Below are 20,958 nucleotides of genomic sequence, written 5' to 3'. Positions count from 1 at the left end.
TGTTTACTGTTCACATCACTGGTTATTTTCGCTTTTCTGTTTTTTTGTCCACCTTACATACCTTCTCTCTTTTATTTTTTATCTTAATAGAATGAATTGCAGGATTTCTCACTAAAACAAACACAGGTATTCATTCATTCTGACGGAGGGGGGCTCACTGAGTCAGCGTACAAGTTACCTGGAGAAAGAGGTAAGGCAACATTTTTATTAAAAAGCAGAATATGTTGAAATAAAATGGATCCGATTGAAGCATTTTATAAAGATTCTCCCCTATGACATTGCTTTATCTCTGTAGATTTACTTTCACAAAAATATATTGTTAAGGCCCAATTTAGGATTGTGATTTTTTTGTCAGAAACGTGATCACTTTACTGTTTTAAAATATTAAACAGGTGAAGTTCTCTGAGCCTACAAGTCCTTTTGCATATTGATTAGTATGTGTTATTTGTTTGCACATGTTTGCCCTTAGAGAGAGACTCAGCATTAAAATTGTTTTAAAATTCCAATTTGAATTCATTTGTATTAGAAATTAGTTTATTTAAGGATCAGGAGTAAATAAGTGAGATTTTTAAAAGCATGTTTTTAAAAGCATTGTAGCTGATTTCTACAGTTAATTCCTACAAAGAGTGAAAAGTAAGGAACTGGGACATCCTTGGGAAAAATCTGTTTAAAATGGCTTACCCCTCTATGAAGAAGCTTGTTTTCTAACATTTATGCATTTTTCAACACATGCATCTCAAAATACCAGCAAGAAAAAAAATTTTTAGACGGTTTCAGGGTGTTAACTTTCACTGAGTTCTCTTTAATCAGAGCATATTAAAAATATTTTTAAGTCTATGAAAACACAAAGCTGGTGATTGCCCCCTTAGGTCACAAAACTGTGACTCGGAGGCCGCGGTACAGAGACTAATAGAAATCCTTGGCACCCGGCGTCCACCTAAGGGAATGATAGAACTATTTGCTGGAGTCGTTTGGCAAAAGGACACAGACATATGGCTTTGGTTCATGGTCACATTGCCAGTTGTGCAAAGTTAGAGGGTTAGTCGGTACAGAGGAGCAGCAGCAACTCAGACATCAAAAGTGAGACTCCAAACACAGCAGCCTCCTCTTAAAGCCACCCAAGCTTTCACAGGCCTGAGGTTTCTTCCATTTGACTCTAGAAATTCCCTTTCAAAGGCAGCTTTTCTGTGAGGGTGTGCATGCCCTCAGCCTCAGGAAGAGCTCTCCCCAGACAGCTGTCCTTGGTCTGAGAGAAGGCTGAACCTGCTTCCCCATCAGGGGTGAAATGACATGAGATGGGTCACCAATGTGCAGGATGCCATCGTTCGGTTCATCAGCTTTTTATGCAGAATACAAAGCAGTACAGATAGAGCTGGACAGGAACAGAGATTTGAAATCAGGGATCCTGTGCCCTAAATAAAAGATTTGGAAATTTTTTCATTTCATTTAGGAGAAAGGATTCAAAAAAGTTTCAGAAAATTAATAATATGTCATCAAGGATGCTGTCAAACTTCCTGATTTTATTCATTTAGATGTTTTTAAGTTTGCTTTCTTTTTTAAAAAACAAATTATTATTATGTTTGGCTGCACCGCATGGCATATGGAACTTTCTTGACCAGGGGCTGAACGTTTGCCCACAGCATTGGAGGCATGGAGTCTTAACCACAGGACCACCAGGGAAGTCCTTACATTTATTTTCTGAATTACTCTCCCTGAGAAATAAGTAAATGTATGAAAAGAGAACCAGGAAAATAAAAGGAGGATAAGAACAGAGGAAAAATATACTTGATCATTCAATCTTGGTTTCCTTCTCAACGAGTCAACTGTGCTTTTAGGATCATAGCTCATTTCCCCCATCTTTTCCTTGTACAACAGGGAAGCGTCTTCTGCTGCCATTTTCCGTCGATTCAAAGCTCTGTTGAAAACAAAATGATGCCAGAATCATCAAAAGGAAGGGCACTCAGTGTAGGGTTCTTTGTTCTTCAATCTGGCCAAGTTCTGTCCCAAGGTACAGACATCATTTAGCTGTTCCATTTTCTGAGGTTAGCCTTTTCCAACTTCCTCAGTTTCTTTTTGTCATTAAAAAAAAGCTGACTTTTGTAAAGGAAGCATCCACTGAGGATGGGGAGCTCCTGGTGGGGAGGACCCCCGGACCTCCTCTCGGCAGGCACGGAACTAACTTCCTCTCGCCATCACTGTGAGCTTCTCAGGAATGGAAGAGTCACATGACACAACAGACAGCCTGCCTTGTCGGTTTACAACTCCCAGGAGAGGAACACTATGAAATCTTTAAAGTGGGACTTATTGTAAGTCAAATGTAGTGAAAGACTTCTCAAATTAAAAGTAGCTACTGGTGTGAAATTATATGTAACTAGACAGGGCTTCCCTGGTGGCTTAGATGGTAAAAAATCTGCATGCCATGCAGAAGACCTAGGTTTGATCCCTTGGTCGGGAAGATCCCCTGGAGGAGGGCATGGCAACCCGTTCCAGCATTCTTGCCTGGAGAATGCCATGGACAGAGGAGCCTGAGGGGCTATAGTCCATGGGGTCACAAAGAGTTGGACACGATTATGCGACTAACACTTTCACTTTCAGACAAGATTACAATTAATTGTATAAAGATTTTGAGAGTGTCCTCAAAATGTTATGATCACCATGGCTTTTCTACTAATATTAAGAAATTCGAGACTACTTATAAATCTATATCAAGGATGAGAGTGGATAGAATTCTGTTGAAAGGAGAAATAAAACTTAAAGATTACCAAGAGATTTGTTTTACCCAAATCTTAAGAAGTGATTAAATGTTTACTTGGAGGTTGTTTTTGTGGACAAACAATTTTGTTTAACCATTGATCAAAATAGAGTTTTAAGTGAAAAATAAAATCAAAGGGAACTAAATCTCCTCACATACCAGTCATCTGCGTGTGTGATGGAAGCAAAACTGAGTTTATCAATCTGGTGTCCTGCTTCTTGAATCTCTCCCTTCCACAAATCATCAATTCCAGGGGTCCCTGGTGGCTCAGATGGTAAAGACTCTGCCTGCAATGCAGGAGACCCAGATTCGATTCCTGGGTCAGGAAGCTCCTCTGGAGGAGGGCATGGCAACCCACTCCAGTATTCTTGTCTGGAGAATCCCATGGACAGAGGAGCCTGGTGGGCTACAGTCCATGAGGTTGCAAAGAGTTGGACACAACTGAACCCCAAAGAAGGCACCTAGTTGGTGCCATGGAGTGATGCAGAAGGAAGATCCTCTGATAGCCCCTGATGTATCTAAGTGCCAGGAGGAGAAGGTGGTCAAGTTCATGTCACTAGGGGCACCTGCACATAGCTTTGTAAATCCCTTGAAGATGTTACATGAGTTTTCCAAATTCAAGTAAATAATAAAAATGTATTTTATAGTCATCTTTCTTCTTCACCACCTCTTTGCTTATCTCCATTGTTGGTTGGCATAGCCTTCCTCTAAGTTTGCTTCTTTGCCTCCTTTATTTTATAAGTTTCTTTCCCTCTTGCCATTTATCCTTGTATTAATTAATCTCCCCCAGAGAATTGGGGGAGAAGCTCCTTAAATTATTTTTTCATGACTTCATTATGAAATAGATACCAAGCAGGAACCCCTTTTTTTCCCTTCAACATAAATATTATATGTAACATATCCATAGTTACAGGTTAATAGAACTTTTCCCGTAGCTTCATGAAAAATAAGAGTGGCAAAATTTGCCCTTACTGTTTTATCTCGATTGAATAGATTGATATAGCCAGGAGGAAATGGTAAGAGTCTCAGAAAATGTCTTATTCCCATCCATAAACAATGGGATGCAGATAAAGGCCCTAAGAAATGGGAAGAAGGACAGCTGTTTGGAAAATCAAAGCTCTGTTTTGAGGAAAGAAATGCTTCATTAAGTTTTACAAAGTCAATTGCAGGCTTGTCCATAGCATTTGGGGTGTAGGCAGTAAGGCTGATCAAGCCTCCTTTTCCAAGAGAAAAAAAAAATAATGTTCTCCATAAGAAGTGGAGTTTTTAGGATGCAGCCCATGTGGGTTACGGTGGTGGCTGCTTCTGTAACCAGGAGAACTTGACCGGGTAGCTGGTCCCTTCCCCCATGCACACCCCTCGTGTCTGAGCACCAGCAATGAGGTAGGACCTCCTTCCCATGAAGGAACCATCCCTGGAATGTGGTGCCCACTGAATCCAAGGTTCCATTTTACAAAAATTAAGTCTACCCATCAGCAGTTTATTGAAGTCCATGAACATAATCCATAGGAAGAATGCTTAGAGGTTTCTGCTCCCAGGTGTAAGGTTTTTGTGAACAAAGGCTTTTTTCCAAGCTGAGGTCTCCCAGGAGATCAAGCTTTCTCATGAATGTTAAAACTTCTTGCCCCAAAAGAAAGGCCCAAGGTGTCTTATATCCTTATCCCCAAGTTGTTGCAAGACGTAACTAAACCCAGAACTTAGGAACTGTCCTTCAGGTGTGAAAGGAGGGAGAGCTGAAATGCGTGAATTGTATGTGGGGGCCTTGATCCCTCCCATGCCCATCACTTGGCCCACATGTTATGTTGAATGCTGAGCTTCGTGGATGCGTTACCAGTTCTTACAAAGCTTGGATGGGATGTATGTGCTCCAGTATGACGCTATTGTCCAGCCAGAGGACAATAGCATCAGAAAATGCCGTCCTGAGGCTGGCACTCCAGGCACCCTCAAACCAGGGTCCATGAATATTTATTTATGCCTCGCTTCCCGGGACTGTGACAGGGAGGCGGCTGCTCAGGGGGAAGGCAGAGCCGTCAGGTGCTCAGACAGTTGGATTGCGAAAGAGCATCCGTCTCGAAGCTGTTAGAGAGAAGGTTAAAGCAGGTTTCTGAAACTTTTCTGTGCGCTGCTGGCACTCCTCTTCACACAGCGTTGCAGTTTTCATAAAGAAATCCGTGGAGTCCAGCCTTCACTTGTGTTTGAGTGGAGGATGTTCAGAGTGGTTGGAAGCTAAGAGCGCCTATGTGCAGGATAACCTTAAGACTCACGTTGAGGAGATTCTCACCGCCCACCCCTCCACCCCCCGCCCTGCGCCCCCCCATGAGCAGCAGAAGCAAAATGGATGGTTGTCACCATTTTAACCCTTAAGCTGCTGATCTCCCTTATTATAATCAAGCGACTCAATTAGCAGGCAGGGAGAGGGGTTCGCACGAGTCGATCCACTTTATATGCAGCAGGGACACTCACAGAGGAGGATTTCACAACATAGGGCTCACCATCCTGTGTAAACCAAGCCACTGTAATCCCAGACAGCATCACATCTGTCATAAATCCGCGTGGTTTTAAAAGAAGGGACATCTACAGGAGAAAAAAAAAAAAAAAACCTCTGTTTTCTTGTCTTCTCTTATCATGTAGTTTTAAAATAGTCGTAACAATAGACTGTTTTTATGTAGGCGAAAGCCATGGCTGCTTGAAAAAGCAGCGGACACTTTTTGTTGGTTAATTTGCAAAACAGTTCAGTGATTGGTGTGGTGTTTATTATAAAATGATGACAAAAGGGTGCTGGTGGTTTTAATAGTTTTAGCTTACGAGGGCTGTCGTTAATTTTGTCTGTAGTGTTGCAGGTGAAAAAATGCACAATGGATAAATAGTCTATATTGGTTTAACTGAACATAATATATAGTGTGTTCTGGAGTTGTTTGTCTCAATAGACTATAGTAATCAAAAGTAATGAACCTATTATGTGCAGGACCTTGGAGAGCGTCGAATGGCAGTAAAAGTGTGGCACATAAAAGGTTTATTAAAGGAAATTAAAGTCCATCATTGCCACACCTGCTCCCCTATTATAAGTCTATGGCAGGTCAGCGCTTTCCATCACAACTCAGCCTCGGAGAGCAGAGATGCGTCTCCCATCCTTATTGCAGGCACACCGCATCCCTGCCTGTGTCAGGATTTAAGGATGGTAGCCATGGAGAGCACCTTCTGCCTGCCTCTGATTTCCAACCAGCGAAACAACTTCTTTCTGTTTCAGAATTCTTCTGGTAAAGTGCAAATGTAATTAAACTGAGATGCTTAACAGATCCTAGTGAAATGGTTGGAGGTAGTCAGGTCAGAATCTATCTCCATGTGGACTAAAATAGTAGACTTTTAAGTCTTGGCATCCATTTGATAATTCACTTGGTTATATTTAAGATCATTAGTAATGATGGTTTAGGGAATTGATGCTGACGGAAACAACACTCAAAGTTTTCTCTCCTTATAGATGTGGATGATTATAACTCACCTCTATTCTGGAATTACCAGAGTAAATGTCATCATCATTTCCAGTGGTATTTTACAATAGGGGCATTTTGAGGTTTTGTGTTACATTGGTTTTTTACACTGGGAATTTTTTTTTCTAACTTAGAAACAGGCCCGTATCTGAAGCTGGTCATGCATGTGTGTTCAGTTGTGTCCAACTCTGTGTGATCCTATGGGCTGTAGCCTGCCAGTCTCCTCTGTCCATAGGATTTTTCAGGCAAGAAATACTGGAGTGGGTGGCCATTCCCTCCTCCAGGGGATCTGCCTGACCTAGGGATAGAACCCACATCTCTTGTGTCTCCTGCATTGGCAGGCGGGTTCTTTAAAAAAAAGGCCTGTATCCATAGGCCTGTATCTAGAAATACAAGGGAATCTGGTTGAGTAACAGTCTGGAACATTTGGGTTTGGTATCTGAGGTTTTGTCTCTTTCACAACCACTGTTAGTCAGACCATTCTTCTTTCCATCTTCATGATGCTGAAAGTGTCTGAGTCGCTAGTGAACACTTGCAGACAAGAACATCTGCCTTCTTGTCCATTTCCTCTGGTTTCAGCATCTACAGAAGTATTTCCAGAGCTTGCGGGCTGTAAGAGCAGTCACGGTTCTGTCTCCGCAGAGTCAGATGCTGTTCAGGAATGGGAAAGCTCCTCCGCTCTTCATAATGACCTAAAGAACTTCTAGTGGCCTGTGTTTGTATTTTAGTCAATGTCAAAGGAATGACCCAGGACTTTGTGTTCACATTACAGATGGACGCAGAGGCTGAAGATAAAGCACTTCGTACCCGTGCAAAAGGAACCAAGGGTGAGTTAGCATGCAGATTCCGTGACCCTGTGCCCAGCACACCATGAAATGTGGGCATCCCATGCTTGGTCCCTGATGGGTAGTCAGGAGGATCACAACTTCCTTAGGGTTCCCGTTTTTAAATCAAGCCAGGACGCTGTATCATGGCACTCTGAGGCTAAAGAATATGAACCAGGAATTGAAGGACCCGGAAAAGGCCAAATAATGTAGGATGCTAATGTTTACGAAATGCAACCATGAGTAGATTTAAACATCCTGCAAAACAGTATAAGGGTCAGCAAGGGAAGAAGGCTTTGTGGAGACCTCAAATTACCGACATGACCTTTAACATCCAAGGGAAAAGTCCAAACCGTTCATTTATTGCCAAAGTGGGTTTTGATTTTTATGTTATCTGGTTTAGTGGCTCCCAATCTAAACTTCACGCGAATAAAATGACGATGTTTGGTTTTAGACTGTCCCCGCCAGGGATTCCGGCAGCTCTGCAAAGTCATGTCTGAAAGGTTTAACTTGCCGGTTACCCTCTCTTTTTGTAACCAACAGATGGTAATGTAATATTGAAATATAAACAGGCCCTTGATGATCGAAACATCTGGAAAACAGGATTGACTGGCAATAATACCCCTTAAGGAAAATAACTTTTATTATAATTAGCTATATTTGTGTGACCCTCTATTCTAAACGGAAGGTTCGGCCTGGCCTCTGGAGGGAGCCAGATAGCTGTTCCTGGCCTGACCCACCTCAGGTTGGCCTTCTGATGGAGGAAGGGTTGGGCTGGGGAGTGATCACACAGTCGTTTGGAAGCATTTTGAGATTTACAGTTGAAAGCATCTAATCAAATTCGATGCTTTTGTTAGCTGTGTTTATGTTGTGTAGTCAAGGTACATAATCCCCATTTCAGTGAATTATGGAATCACCCATTTTTTAAAATTCCAGGATGATTTTTTTCTTTCGGTTAAAATAGAACCCTGACTATCATTAGGCATGATAACCAAAATGCTGAATCATGCATTTGCATTTGGTCCAAAATATGGACATTTTCTGTACCCAAACTGAAGTTGTGCAATATTCTTTCCTAGGTTTAGTTAAAGGTACTTTAAAAGTAATTGCATCATGTATCCTATTATTTGGAGCAGCTTCCCTGATGGCTCAGTAGAAAAGAATCTGCCTGTAAGGCAGGACATACAGGTTTGATCCCTGGCTCTGGAAGATCTCCTGTAGAGGGAAATGGCAACCCACTCCAGTATTCTTGCCTGGGAAATCCCATGGACAGAGGAGCCTGGTGGGCTACAGTCCCTAATATTTGGAATGCAATTTTGGAAACATCAAAGTTTTAGGCAGCAAAGTTCTCCATGGAATCAGAGTTTAGTGATAATATCCTAGCACTATTTAGGATAGGCTCACGTCTGCCATAAATATCAGTATTCTAGGAACTGTATTTGGATTGTTCGAATCTCTTATTCTGGCTTCTGAAAGCACATGACTCTCTCCTACTTCAAATGCATTTTAATTTGCCATTCTTTTTGGACTTTGAATCCTTTTGGCACATACATAAGCACTCTTAAACAGAGCCAAAATGTTGTCGGAGAAATGAAACAACTGTTTCTCATGTAGCGTGAGTCATCTTTAAAACCACCTGTTGTCTCTCTCAATATGCTGCTTATTCTGTGGTAGGCAGGTATTTATAAACATGAACTTCTTTAGTTCCCATCATTTCTTTTTTTTCTCTAACTGCTTTCTTTTGCAAATTTATTTATTTTTTAATTGAAGGATAATTGCTTTACATAATTTTGTTGTTTTCTGTCAAACATCAACATGAATCAGCCATAGGTGTACATATATCTCCTCCTCTTTCACCTTCCTCCCATCTGCCTCCCTGTCCCACCCCTCAAGGCTGATACAGAGCCCCTGTTTGAGTTCCCTGAGACATACAGCATTCCCATTGGCTATCTGTTTTACATTTGGTAATGTAAGTTTCCATGTTACTCTCTCCATACATCTTACCCTCTCCTCCCCTCTCCGCATGTCCATAAGTCTTTGGAAAAATCAAAGCTCTTCTTTCTATAAGTGTCTTATTTTTAATTGGAGGTTGAAATTAACATGACTCAAACTTCTCCTCTTTCTCCAGGAATAAAATTTATGGAACAGAATCTTAGGACATTTATTAATAAAATGTTGTCCATTTTATTTAAATGCTTGTTTAATATAAATAAAATGCAAACAAGATTCTTTTGAAAATTTTCATAGAGACAACAAAATTGATTTAAAAAGTAGTTCAGGGACTTCCCTCGCAGTCCAATGGTTAAGACTTCACCTTCTAATGCAGAGGTGTGGGTTCAATACATGGTCGGGGAGCTAAGATCTCACATACCTTGCAGCCAAAAAACCAAACATAAAGCAGAAACAATAGTGTAACAAATTCAATAGACTTTAAAAAATGGTCCACATTAAAAAAAAAAAAACCTTAAAATAAAAAGTAATTTGTCCTCTGTGCTCCTGTACTTTTTCGGTGAGATTTTAGAGACAGGTATTTGGAAGTTGATCCATGACTGCAAAGTCCCAGGGTCACTGGAGGCCTGATCCAGAACTATCTGTTCTGGGCCCTGGTCACCTGTCTTCTTGTGTCCAAAGAACCAGAACCGGAAAGATGAATCAGCACAAAGGGAAACTGTTGGGTCTGCACTAACCAGGGCTTCCCAAGTGGCGCTAGAACACACCTACCAATGCAGGAGATGTAGGAGACTTGGGTTTTTGATCCCTGGGTCGGAGGAGGGCCTGGTAACCCACTCCAATATTCCTGTCTAGAGAATCCCATGCACAGAGGAACCTGGTGAGCTATAGTCCATGAGGTTGAAAAGAGTCAGACAATACTACAGTGACTTAGCACGCATGTAATGCACTAACCATGCCCTGGCCGTTATCCCAAGGAGGTGAAAGGTTGCTCTCATGCAGTTTACAAAATTATGCACTGATTTTCCTTTTCTGTCTTTCTTTTTGTCAGTAGCACCAATGGATTCTCTAATCCAGGAGCTCAGGTAAGAGTTGCCCTACTTTACTTTTTCTAAGATTGATTGGCTTTAATTATTAGAATGTTTTGTACTTTTCAAGCCTCAGATCCTCATTTGACGGTGAGCACTAAGCCAGTGGGCCTATCTTGTGTGCCTCCGTCTCTGCACCAGAGACAAAGAAGGGGAGAAGCTACGGACTGTCCATCTAAAGCAATCCAAGCTAATATTCTGATAACAAGACACCGTTTTTCTGTAACGTGAGCAGTTTCCCACTTTCTCCTCACAGGGTGTGCTGCCTCTGTGTGCACACCCCGCATGTGGTTTGTTTTCCCGCTGATGGAAACAGAGAACTGAGGTCATCTGAGAACCCGACTGAGGAATAAGCCCAGTTCAGAATGCTGCATGGTTCTCCTTAATAATCAGATAATTGTTTTTTAGATTCCACATGTAAATGATATCACATGATATGTCTTTGTCAGGCTTGTTTTACTTAGTTTGATAATCCCTGGGTCCACCAGTGTTGCTACAAGTATATTACTTCATTCCTTTTAAAGGCTGAGGAATATTCCTTTGTACATATGTACCACATCTTCTTTACCCATTCATCTGTTGATGAACACTTAGGTTGCTTCCATGTCTTGGCTAATACAAATGAACTTATTTACAAAACAGAAGTAGACTCACAGACATAGCAAACAAAGTTATCCTTACAAAAAGGAAGAGGAGGATAAATTAGGAGTTTGGGATTAACATAGACACATTATTATATATAAAATCAATAAATAAGATCCTACTGTATAGCACAGGGAGCTATACTCAATATTTTATAATAACCTCTAATGGAAAAGAATATGAAAAATAAATTATATATAATATATATGTAGCTGAATCACCGTGCTGTGTACCAAAAATTAACACAACCTTGTGAATCAACATACTTCAATTTAAAAAATTTTTAAAAATTACCAGATAATCATGTGAATTTTTGACTGTAGGTATTTGAATGTGACATGGAAATCGGGGTGAATCTAAGCACTTCAGACTGAGAGACTGTGATATGGGCCTCAGGCAATGCTCTGGAAATTCCAGTTGACTAGTTTTTGCAGCGTAAACTCCAATACATAGGTTTTCTTTCATGGGGTCTTTGCAAGGTCTGGCTTTGTTTTGTTTTGAAGTGCATATTTAAAAAGAAACGCATGTTGCTGATACGTTTTCTGTCCTGGTGCTATTTTTTAACAAGATTTGTCAAGCAAGAGGAACCCCTTATCTCTTCTCTAGGTGTGCAAACCCAGAAAGTCCCAAACTCAGGGTCTAATCCATCTTTCTGGAAGCAGCGATAGTATGCATGTTCCTAGGGGGAAGTGTGTGAAAACTGGAGTACGGGCAACAGTGTCTGGACCTGCACTGGTGTGTGAACCTGTAACAGTGTCTGGTACACCTGGAAATTTACAGTGTGTGCATTGACAGTTTACATCGTCATTTTTCCAGGCAGCTGTGCCCTGTGGCTCCCTAAAGGAGTACCTTCGGTCCATTCATCAATTGAATGGGACGAGATCTGTCAGAATTGGGTACAAGCCTTCATGCTGGTGCTTTTCTCTGTGGAAATGTATTTGTAGGAAAGCCATGGCCCCTTCTTCATGGATGTTGTCATTGAGAATTTTACATTTTAAACTGCTTTTATAAGAGTAGAGCCCAGAATACACCCACACATAGGGACAGGATTAAATGGCTGAAGTATCTGGCTCCCTTAAATTCTTGCTTTTGCATCTCTTCTTGTTGACAATTCCTGTTTGTTTGGAGATGACGTCTCTGAGGAGTAGAGGAGAGAAGTGGACAATGCTCAAGGATTCAGGGGTCTGTGATACGTGCCCTCCCAGGGGGGATTCTTGGGGGTCTCACTGCTGAAGAACTAAGTGTGTTTTCCAGTAGGGTTCTTTGTAGGGAGTTAAACTACTCAGAGGCAGGGAAGGCCTTTTGAGTAATGTGTCTTGAAGAATAATGTGAAAAACAAAGGAAAATTTTGGAGAAATGAATATATTTTGTGTTTGACCTAAATTCATAGAGAAAAAAAGAGGACTTTAGCAGAGAGAAACAGCTTTGTGAGAGAAGCAGCATTGTTTAAATAACCTCATTGGAAAAGACCCTGATGCTGGGAAACACTGAAGGCAGGAGAGGGGGACAACAGAGGATGAGATGGTTGGATGGCATCACTGACTTGATGGATGTGAGTTGGAGCAAGCTCTGGGAGTTGGTGATAGACAGGGAAGCCTGGTGTGCTGCAGTCCATGGGGTCACAAAGAGTTGGACACAACTGAGTGACTGAACTGAACTTAACTAATGGAGAAATAGAGATTACTATCTAAGTGATAATTAAATATGTTAATATTTATTAACATCAATAATTACAGTCAAACTAATATTTATTGAGAGCCAGAGAGTCCTGAGTGTCCTGGAGCAGTTTATTTCATCAATTCTCCAAGAACCTTACAAGGTAGAAACTATTATTTTTCCAGTTTTTGGATGAAGAAAGTGAAAATAAATAGTTTACATAAATAGCCTAAGATTAAACAACTAGTAAGGAATTCAGACTTCTAACTCAGGCCAGCTCCTCACCCTGGCTGCGTGCTCTCTCCTGCGCAGTTAATGCTGATTATCCAGCATATGAATCAAAAAGAAAGTCTGCCATCCATGTCCTCAGAATCTGGATTGTTACAATTTTGTAGTGTAACCCTTATGGTTTATTTTTCAAAGCCTGTTGGTGTTCAGTTGCTCAGTTGTGTCCACCTCTTTGTGATCCCATGGACTGTAGCTTGCCAGGATCCTCTGTCCATGGGATTTTCCAGGCAAGAATATTGGAGTGGGTTGTCATTCCCTTCTCCAGGGGATCTTCTCGACCCAGGGATCAAACTTGCATTTCAAAGCCTAGTTTTCTGAAATTCAAAAAAGAATACACTTCAATTAAAAATAACATTTCCTAGTCTCCTAATTTTCTAAATAAATGTTTGTTAGATATTCAATTTTACCTAACTTGTCATTAAATTAGTTAATCAATTCAGAAAGCTTGTGATAATTGCTGGAAAATTCATAAGCAAAATGAATTCACCTATTTTTTCTTTACTGAGAATGATTTTATAAAAATTACTGATTATTGTTAATTTGATAATTACTTATTTTCAACAGCCTGATCATGCTCAGGCTAAATAGGTCTCAAGCTGTTTCTTAAATGGCTCAAGTTGATCCAGGTATGAACCCTAATTGCCGTTCTATATAAACCTTGAAAAAAAGTCCGATTTGTATGGAAAATTATAGTCTTGGTCTCTTTTTAATTTTGTCCAACTTTATCCATTTGCTACAGTTGTTCCTCTGACTGATTCTGTAGCTTTGCTCTAGTCCAGAACCCAGAATTTGTTGCTCCTGAATTCTGAGTATCTAAGGAAATGTGGCTGATTTTCCCCAGTGTAAAACTTGTGGCTCTTTTACAGAGAACCTTGGCAACTTTATTTAGTTCTTTCTTTTAGAATGTATTGAACATGTTATTGCTTCTACAGCTACTACTTACAAAAACACTAATACAAATGAAGCTGATTTAAATATACTGCATATTGTTCCTGACACTAATAAAAATTGATACTGACATTCTCATCTTCTTATGATCCTCTATGTCAGCTACTATCCTCACCATTAAAAAAGCAATTTATAACCCCAGACCCACCTTTAATCATGTGTCTTATTAGCATTTCCAGCTTTTCCTCCAGCACAATTCAGGTTACATGTGGTGCTGAGGGGGCTCTCGTGCGTCCGTCTAAATCATGACCGTTGGATTTTCTGTGCTCTTTTCTTTTATTACTGTTATCCTTAATCTGATCCTCCTGCAATTGCATCTGCTAATATTGGTAATTGTGTTGTGCGTCGGTAAAGTGTTTTACACCAGTCCAGCCCCTCTCCTCTCATTAGGAAAATATATTCCAGCCTCTGAAATGGCTTTTCGATGTGACTCTTTAGAGGCACAAGTGAATTCAAGGCTCTTAATTATATTAGAGGTAAATCCCACTGTCCTTTCATGGTCTTATTGCTGCCTCCTAGTTAGCTGAAGTTTTGTAATAAAATTTTAATTTAGTTGTCTCTTTACTTTGTTCGGTCACTAAATCGTGTCTGACTCTTTGTGACCCCATGGACTGCAGCAAGTCAGGCATCCCTGTCCTTCACAATCTCCTGGAGTTTGCTCAAATACATGTCCATTGAGTGATGCTATCCAACCATCTCATCCTCTGCCACCTCCTTCTCCTTTTGTCTTCAATCTTTCCCAGCATCAGGGTCTTTTCTAATGAGTCGGCTCTTAACATCAGGTGGCCAAAGGATTGGAGCTTCACCTTCAGCACCATTCCTTCCAATGAATATTCAGTGTTGATTTCAAGTGACATTGTCTAGGTTTAATGGACAAGCTGGGTTGGGGGAAGTTAGTGCTTTATTCCCGCAAGGGTCTTTGACTGAAAGAGACTGGACCAGAGTCAGAACTGTGGGCCTGTCTGTGGTCCAGAGTGTACTCCATTTCTCACTGGACACAGTGTAGTCACTGTATTGCCCCGATACTGCAGACCCTAGCATTCCTTTGTTCCCCCAATAGTCTTTACTTTTTAGAGCAGTTTTAGAGTCACAGCAAAACTGAGCAGAAGGTGCAGAACTCCACACAGACCCCCCACAGCCTCCCCCACCGTCAGCACCCCTACCGGGTGGTATCTTTGTTACAGCTGATGAACCTGCACTGCCATGTTGAGATCCCATCTTAGGATCCACATTTGGGGGAATAATTACTTACACCTCACCAATGGATGAATAAATCAAGGTGGACTGTATCAGACCTACAAACCAAGCCCAGCGCGTTTTCTTGATTCACAGCACTCTCTGCTGATTAGAGATCACTGTCCTTCCTTCCGGATTTTTGTATTCCATGAATGGGTTATGTGATTTTAAGTCTGTGTTAAAATACCTGGAGTACGTACAAATTTCTGTTCATTCTAGTTGTTTTCCTTTCAAAACGCTGTCTCCCAGGCGATGAACTGGCGTGGGCCTTGTCCTTCCAAGATGGATTTTACAGATCATGAGGTGCGTGTTGTTTTTGCCGTTGGCCTGAGGTCAAGGACGGGTCTTTAGAACGGGGCCAACACAGCAGGCGGAACTGAGAGACTGAAGAGCAGTGCTCTCCCGTTTGCATCTATAACGTGACGGCTGCGTGGGGCGGGTGCTCCCCAGCTTAGCTGTGTATGTTCTACTTTCCAGCATAAAGCCTGAATTTTGGGAAAAACAGCATGGGGCTTATACATAATTATTCCAAGTAAAGTTTCTCAGAAAAAAATAAGAACAAGCAAACGTGCTTTCTTTTCTCTACCTTTTCTTTCCATGTTCCAATATTATCACAAGGATATGGGTGGTACAGGTCAGCCAATGGTTCTAGGACATATGGCGCTAACATCTCCAGAAACCAGACCTTTTCTAAAACTGTGATGCAGGCCACCCTTGTGGGCCACACATGAAGATGCACCCACCGAGGCTTTCCGCTTGCAGAACTCAACCACACAGATCACTGTTTATCCACTCAGCTCTTCTTTCTCTGGTGCTTGCTCGCTTCAGTTGTGTCTGACTGTACGACCCCATGGACTGTAGCCCGCCAGGCTCCTCTGTCCATGGGATTCTCCAGGCAAGAATACTGGAGTAGGTTGCCATTTCCTTCTCCAGGAGATCTCAACCCAGGGAGTGAATCCGCATCTCTTGCCTCTCCTGCCTTGGCAGGCAGTTTCTTTACCACTAGCGCCACCTGGATACACAAACCTTTTTACACAGCACAATTTGCTACTCTTGATTGAGGAAAGAATATTTCCTTCCGTGGTGTTTGTTCAGCACTTACTCTGCACCAGTGTTGCCCCAGTTAGCACATTGGTATAATAAACCAGGGGATTATATGATAACATCCCTGTGGGTGACATTGTAGAGGGAGAGGTCCCCTCCTACTCGGGGACCAGGTGTCACCCAGAGCCTACCTGCTCGGAGCACCCCTGGGTGCTTATAGAAGTGCAGGTTCCCAGGCTAACTCCAGACTGAGTGAACCTGCATTCTTATGAGGTCTCTGAGGGCATGGCAACCACTCCAGTATGCTTGCCTGGGAAATCCCATGGACAGAGGAGCCTGCGGGCCACAGTCTGTTGGGTTGCAAGGAGTGAGACACGATTGAGTGACTAACACTTTCACTTTTCACAGGCATCTACAATATATTCTCAGAGGATTTGGTTATGTCTCAGACAAAATCCAGAGTCTCTTTCAGCTTCCATGGATTACGTGACTGCCTTGTCACCTTGATGTGTAGGTAGCCAATGCACTGAGGTTCCTCTCAACCTGCCCAGGCACATCAGAGTTCAGATGCAGTCACTGTCTTCTCACCCAGTTGTTCTGTGGAGCATCTCTAACCCAATGTAGAAGTATTTCATTCCATCTCTTATTTCTCCTTCATCTTCTGAGAAGGAAGGATTGACTTGAATCACTGGCAGGTTCTTCATCTCTGCTGTTATCTCTCAAGCAAGCTATTAATGCACCCACTGGAAGTCTCCTCTCAATTATAGTATGTGTTTGTAAACAAGAGTTCTGACTCTTTGTTGTGTTTTTCCCGCTGGAAGTGTGAACCCAGATAAACGTGTCCCACCTGCTGACATGTCAACTCCCTACCCCTAAAGCGTGTGTGTGCTTTAGTTGCAGTGTTTCCTCTCTGTGCGCGACTTCCTGGAACTCAACGCAGACGGGGACTTTGTCAGGGGAGTGTGTTGGGGAGAAACTGGGTGAACCACCACCCTGGATCCAGGGGACCTAGTGGTGGGTCAGACCCTCTGTGGGACCTCGGAGCCAAGTTCAAATGTCACATCCCTCTGCCTCCTTGACTAAGGCTGCTCCATGCAGCATTTTCAGTCTCAGCCTCTGGGTCCCGCGAACTGTCCCCCACCTCCAAGCAGAGCTAAACTGGCCTCCAGCTTTATGCAGATGTGCCTTCTGACTTGTCTTCGCCTTTGAAGCTCTCTGCTGCCTTTTCACTTCGTTTTTCCCCTTGTGTGATCATTCTCCTTGTTTATTTCATCCTCCTTGAAACAGAAAGTGCTTTTTTCGTATCACATCCACTTTCAAATGTTCTTCTTCCAGTCTCATCACCAGACTGTTTTCTGCAGGAAACCCCAAGCCTAAAACTCCTTCTTATTTTATTTTATTTTATGTTATATCGTTCTCTTTCCATCTCAGTTCTATTACATCTGTTCCTGGCAGCATTCTCTCCTTTATCTTTTCCCCTGCGGGATTTGTAGGCACTCTTTAAGGCTAATGACTAATGTCATCTCCACCGTGAGTTGTCCCCATGACCTCCCAGGCTGACTAATACTTTCTTCCATTGTGTCCCCAAAGCACTTCTTTTCCTGTCTGTTTTAAAGCACTTATTACTTTGAATTATAGCTATTTTATTATTCATTCATCCATCTGTCCACCCATCCAGAAGAAAGCAGATCCCCTGCCTTCAAGTTTAGAATTTAGCTGGTGAGACATCAAAAAAAGAGCAAACTATTGAACAAAACTTTAATGAATCATACATAATTCTTTTTGATATACTGTTAACTTTTTGGAAACAAGAAATCTATTTTATTTACTATTGTATCTTTAGTACATGATCTTACTTGAGGTGTTTTTTTTCCTTATTGTCTACCAATGTTCATTTAGAGAATAAGTAATGCAATTAGTGGTAGGTGGTACAGTGGTAAAGAATACACCTGCCATTGCAAAAGACACAGGAGACCGGAGTTCAATCCCTGGGTCAGGAAGACCTGGAGACCTGGCAGAGAGATTATTGGCAACTCAGTCCAGTATTCTAGCCTGGGAAATCCCATGGACAGAGAAGCCTGGTAGGCTATAGTCCATGAGGTTGCAAAGAGTCAGACATGACTGAGCAAGCACCTTTACGTTGATGTAATTAGTGACTCATATGAAGGAATTTTTATTTAATATGTTGATTCTCTTTTATATAGTGCCTATAACCTCTCTGCTTTCAAATTCTCCAATTCTTTCCCTACTTCTGTCCCTTCAAAGTCAAGGCTATTTAAAAGGGTTGAGACCCCATAGTAATAAAATATTAAAAAGTGCCAAAAAAGTAACAAAAATAAATAAAATCAAGACTGTTTAGTTGGCAAAGCTTCCACCAGCCCCTTGACTACAAACCAGGCCACTCTCACTGTAATAGTCATTTCTCATTTATTTTCTCCCATCAATACATGTTTTCCTCTACAGTCTATTTCATCCAACATAAAAACAAGGTGCTCTTAATTCTATTACTTTCGCCCTTCGTTTCCTTTGGTCATTTTCAGTCAGGAAGAGAAATCATAGCCAGAATATAAGTGCCTACTGCCTGTTTCTGAGATGCTTTTGTAAGGAGTCTGCTAGTGAGTGTGTGGACAGGAGGCCTGGGGTCCCAGGGCAGCAGGTGGAACCGCTGCTACTGGATGCATGGACCCTTGCAGGAAGGTGAGCACTGGAGCGTCTGATTCGTGAAGGTGCTCATGTGGTCCCCACCTGAGGTCAGGGGTATGCCTCCACTCCATGGCATGCTGCTCATGGGGCAGGATGTTCTCCAGGCCAGGACAGCCACACTTGTAGGGAAACGATCTCATATGCCCGGGGTGACCATGGAGTCAGCTCTGCTCTTCCTGGTACCCCGTGAAAGCTGAGGGAGTTCAAACCCCCTCAGCCCTCTGAGGGCCTGTGTCCTTGAAGGTAGAGGCAGACACAGAGCCCATCGTCTGTCTTGGGGTCAGGGGCTCCAAGTTCCTTGCAGGAAGGAAGAACTGGCAGGCCCACTCACCTTCCTGACCTCCCCTGCCTCTCTGATTCTATCTTAGCTCTTAGCTCTGGTTCTCCCTCAGCTCCCCAGTCTCTAAACGCTGGAGCCCCACCCCAGGTGTGTCCCTGACCCTCTTTGCTGGTGACTTCTTGGTGAACTCTTCCAGGCTTTCAATCCACTTGCATGTCAAATCTGCTCTTTCCTGAACTTCAGACTCACTCTGATGGGAAGTGACTTGTGGACTTGCAGGCTCAATCTTTAGCTGAGAGCTTCTAAATCAGGGACAGCCTCTAAAAACAAGTTATTTCAGATTCAGTGGAATACTTGGCTGCCAAAGCACTGCACAGATTTGTGTGTGCATATATATACTTGCACATACACATATATAGTGAGATGACACATACATTTACATACACCCATTTTTAATAATACATTGGAGGAGATGATCCCTGCTAATTCAGCACTCACTTGATTATTTTAATGCTTGATCCTCCTTTTAAATATTTCTCCTGCACGGCAGCAAGTTCTGTGAAATGATTCATGATATGTTTTGGTGAAGTGGAGAAGGATAAATGTAAGCCATCCAAATGTCAGACAACTCTTGTTCATACCGATGGCCTTGTGTGTATCTGTAAGTTTCTAGTTTTTTTTTTAGTTCAGGGAACTAAGAAAGGAAACTAGATTTATGGACCAAATATCTGCATTCAGGTAAATGTCAAGAAATAAAATCGGCATTTACGATGATAGTCATAAAAGAGCCACATGCTCTAAAAGTGTCTTTTGTCACAGTCATGTTAAAAGCCAGACATCACTGTGTTAGTTGAGGGAATTGTGTTGCTGTGTTTGTGTGTGTCCCTGGTCTGTTTTGTTTCCATCAGTGGGTGAGCCTCTCCCTCCTGGTGGTCGTTCTTGGTGTCTATTTCTGCTGGTCTTTGACATTGTGCCCTCGGCACACCCACACACAAATGCACACACACATGGGCACATACACAGTGCACACACACAGGTACACACACACACATATGGGCACATACACAGTGCACACACACACAGGTACACACGCACACACACATGGGCACATACACAGTGCTCACACACACAGGTACACACACATATGGGCACATACACAGCACACACACAGGTACACACACATGGGCACATACACAGCACACACACACAGGTGCACACGCACACACACATGGGCACATACACAGTGCACAAACACACAGGTACACATGCTCACACACATGGGCACATACACAGTGCACACACACACACAGGTGCACACGCACACACACATGGGCACACACACAGGTGCACACTCAGGCATGGGTACACACAGTTTCCTCCCAGCCTCCCTTCCCTGATGTTTCCACCTCACATTCTCTCCCTCTCTCCCCCTTTCCTTCTCTTCACATTACCTTTTCTTCTTTTGCAAATGTCTACTTTCAATGTTCTACTAGACCCACCCCTCTTGAACCTGAGAAAATCATTCTTTTGAACACTGAGAAATATGTATAGTAGAAACCACACCAGGAATAACCAGGGAAAGAAATCAGCAAATAATGAAAAAGGGCAACATTGATAAAATCCATTCTAGATGACAAAAATGATGTGACTCTCCTTCTTACTACACAATAATCAAATATAAAGACTGCCTGACAGAAGTATGTGTATATAAATGTCATCTGAAGAAGCGAATTCATTATATTTTAAAGAGCATGAAGCCACTATGTTAGTTGCTAATATGCCAAATATGGTTATGATTATCTTTTGAATGTAAAAACATTGCATTCTTTTTTAATATTTTTATTTTTTAATTAATTAACTAATTTGTCTGTACCAGGTCTTAGTTGTGGCACATGGGATCTTTGCTCTTCACTGCAGTGTGGGGGATTTTTAGTTCCAGCCTGTAAAGTCTTAGTTTTGATATGTGGGATCTAGTTCCCTGACCAGGAATTAAACCTGGGCCCCCTGCATTGGGAGAGTGGAGTCTTAGCCACTCGACCACCAGGGAAGCACCCAAAAC

The 20,958-nt window shown here is 42.1% G+C and overlaps 1 protein-coding gene across 1 annotated transcript in view; it reads left to right on the top strand.

Moving 5' to 3' along the window:
• The first annotated feature begins 5,936 nt into the window (after positions 1-5,936).
• The window catches only part of ST18 (ST18 C2H2C-type zinc finger transcription factor), an 82,673-nt gene continuing 67,651 nt past the window's right edge, over positions 5,937-20,958 (top strand). The window contains exons 1-3 of the mRNA XM_055546385.1: positions 5,937-6,009; positions 6,969-7,067; positions 7,519-7,610. Of these exons, the coding sequence (XP_055402360.1) occupies positions 5,937-6,009; positions 6,969-7,067; positions 7,519-7,610 (264 nt within the window). The remainder of the gene's footprint in view (positions 6,010-6,968; positions 7,068-7,518; positions 7,611-20,958) is intronic.

This window comes from Bubalus kerabau, chromosome 14 (assembly GCF_029407905.1).
Source record: "Bubalus kerabau isolate K-KA32 ecotype Philippines breed swamp buffalo chromosome 14, PCC_UOA_SB_1v2, whole genome shotgun sequence".
Taxonomy (NCBI): Eukaryota; Metazoa; Chordata; class Mammalia; order Artiodactyla; family Bovidae; genus Bubalus; species Bubalus kerabau.
This window is presented reverse-complemented; position numbering and strand designations above follow the sequence as displayed.